Source organism: Anoplophora glabripennis, unplaced genomic scaffold (genome assembly GCF_000390285.2).
Source record: "Anoplophora glabripennis isolate ALB-LARVAE unplaced genomic scaffold, Agla_2.0 scaffold3722, whole genome shotgun sequence".
NCBI lineage: Eukaryota > Metazoa > Arthropoda > Insecta > Coleoptera > Cerambycidae > Anoplophora > Anoplophora glabripennis.
The window spans coordinates 2446-4173 of record NW_019419808.1 but is presented as its reverse complement, the minus strand read 5'-3'; the positions used below and the strand labels follow the sequence as shown (position 1 = coordinate 4173).

At 37.3% G+C, this 1728-nt stretch overlaps 1 protein-coding gene across 1 annotated transcript; it reads left to right on the top strand.

The window, feature by feature from the left end:
* Nucleotides 1–423: 423 nt before the first annotated feature.
* Nucleotides 424–1304, top strand: LOC108916411 (fatty acyl-CoA reductase wat-like; the record flags this gene model as incomplete). Its single annotated transcript, XM_018722659.2, has 3 exons — nt 424–617; nt 795–1052; nt 1205–1304. Coding segments are annotated over 3 exons (552 nt in total), but the record flags the coding sequence as incomplete, so codon positions are not given.
* Nucleotides 1305–1728: the final 424 nt, after the last annotated feature.

Here is a 1728-nt window from a genome sequence, read left to right as displayed (position 1 = left end):
TGCTGTGAATTAATATTATTATTTTTCAATTCGGTCAATGAAAAAAAAGTTCGGTACAATTTTAGGGGTGAGTCATCCTCAATGAACACTTTGTAGTGCTTCAATTAACTTTAAATCGTAGTCAAAGAAGACCAGTAATAAACCTAAATCATGTACCAAATTTGGTTCTTCTGCAGTAAAGCTTTGCAGAGACATAAATTTTTTTCGAAACTTAGGGCTCCACTTTGGGGACTAATAACTCAGGGGTGCAACTTTGTATATCGGTAAGTTTGGTTAAATTACAATATTTTGAAGACCCCCACATGCACCTGTCCTGTGTCGGTTCTTATGCGGGACACCCTGTATATGTATGGGCAATATAAAATTACTTTTACGAGTTCCACGTCGTTACAGGATTTTATTTTTACTCTGTCGTCTCTTTAGGACGTAACATGGGGCAACTACTTGTATACGTGCAAGAAGTACGCTTTAAAGTATTTCAGCGTCAAGACCATGTGGTACTTAGATGGGTTGCTCTTTAAGTCCCTTTTCGTCTACAGTGTTATGCACTTTTTCCTACACACCATCCCTGGCGTCATCATCGATGCTGTTCTGGTCTACAGAAAGAAACCTCGGATGTAAGTGCTTCGCAATAGCTCGGAAATCTGGTGTACCCCGAGGGTCAAACCTTGGGCCTCTTCCTTTTATTATATTTATTAATGCTCTATTTCTAACGCTTAATGGTTTTTCTCAATTGTGCTAAAAATGCAACATCTTCTGTCTTCGTGTGTTATTATTGCTTTTTTTCCTTGCAGGATGCAAAATATATATCGGAAACTTTACAAAGCAGAGAAGATGCTGCTTTATTTCAAAATGAACGAGTGGACTTTCGAAACTGGAAATCTGAGAGGACTTATAGGCAGGATGTCCGACGAGGACAAGAAGATCTTCTACTGCGACGTCAAGGATTTCGACTGGGAGGAATCTTTGGAATACTACACCCTGGGGTTGAGGATATACTTGATGAAGGACCCCTTAGAGACGCTCCCAGCAGGACAGAAGCTTCGAGTAAGGTAAGGTGGCGACTTTTAAAGGGAATAGTCTGTGGTTATACATATATTGGAACACTATGCGAAATGAACAGCACATTACACACTGTACGTAGAGAATACACAGACATTGTCAGATTAAGAAGTGGCAAAAATTGTGATTTGATTTTTTTCAGGCTGTACTGGTTACATCAATTGACTAAAACCGTAATAGTCATCTTTTTGTTGTGGACAGTATTGGTCATTTTCTCATTTATATTTAGATTCGTCTTCTAATCAGGATAGTTTGTAAATATGTATATTATTGTTTGTAGAAAATAAAATGTCGTTTTACAAATTATTGCAGTTATTATCATTAATATCTTTTTCACAACTTCCTGAGGTATATTGTTTCATCACAGACAAAATAGCTATCGCCACAAACCGCTCCTGAAATAGGCCGGCAGTTTTAAATTTCCGAATTGCCGGTAGAGTACACCACCAGCAGAATTTTAGGAAGAATCAAATACAGCGGCCCGCATACTTATGCGTATCCTAGCAACATATAAACAAGACTTTGGTAATGTTGCCAGGCGTACTTACGGATTTCTTTTGTACACTTTCTTATCAATATCTGTTTTTTGCGTTACTGTATTTACTTAAATGTATGATGTAGGTATTGATAAAAATGTTTTTAAAGAATCAACGAATATCTATGTAT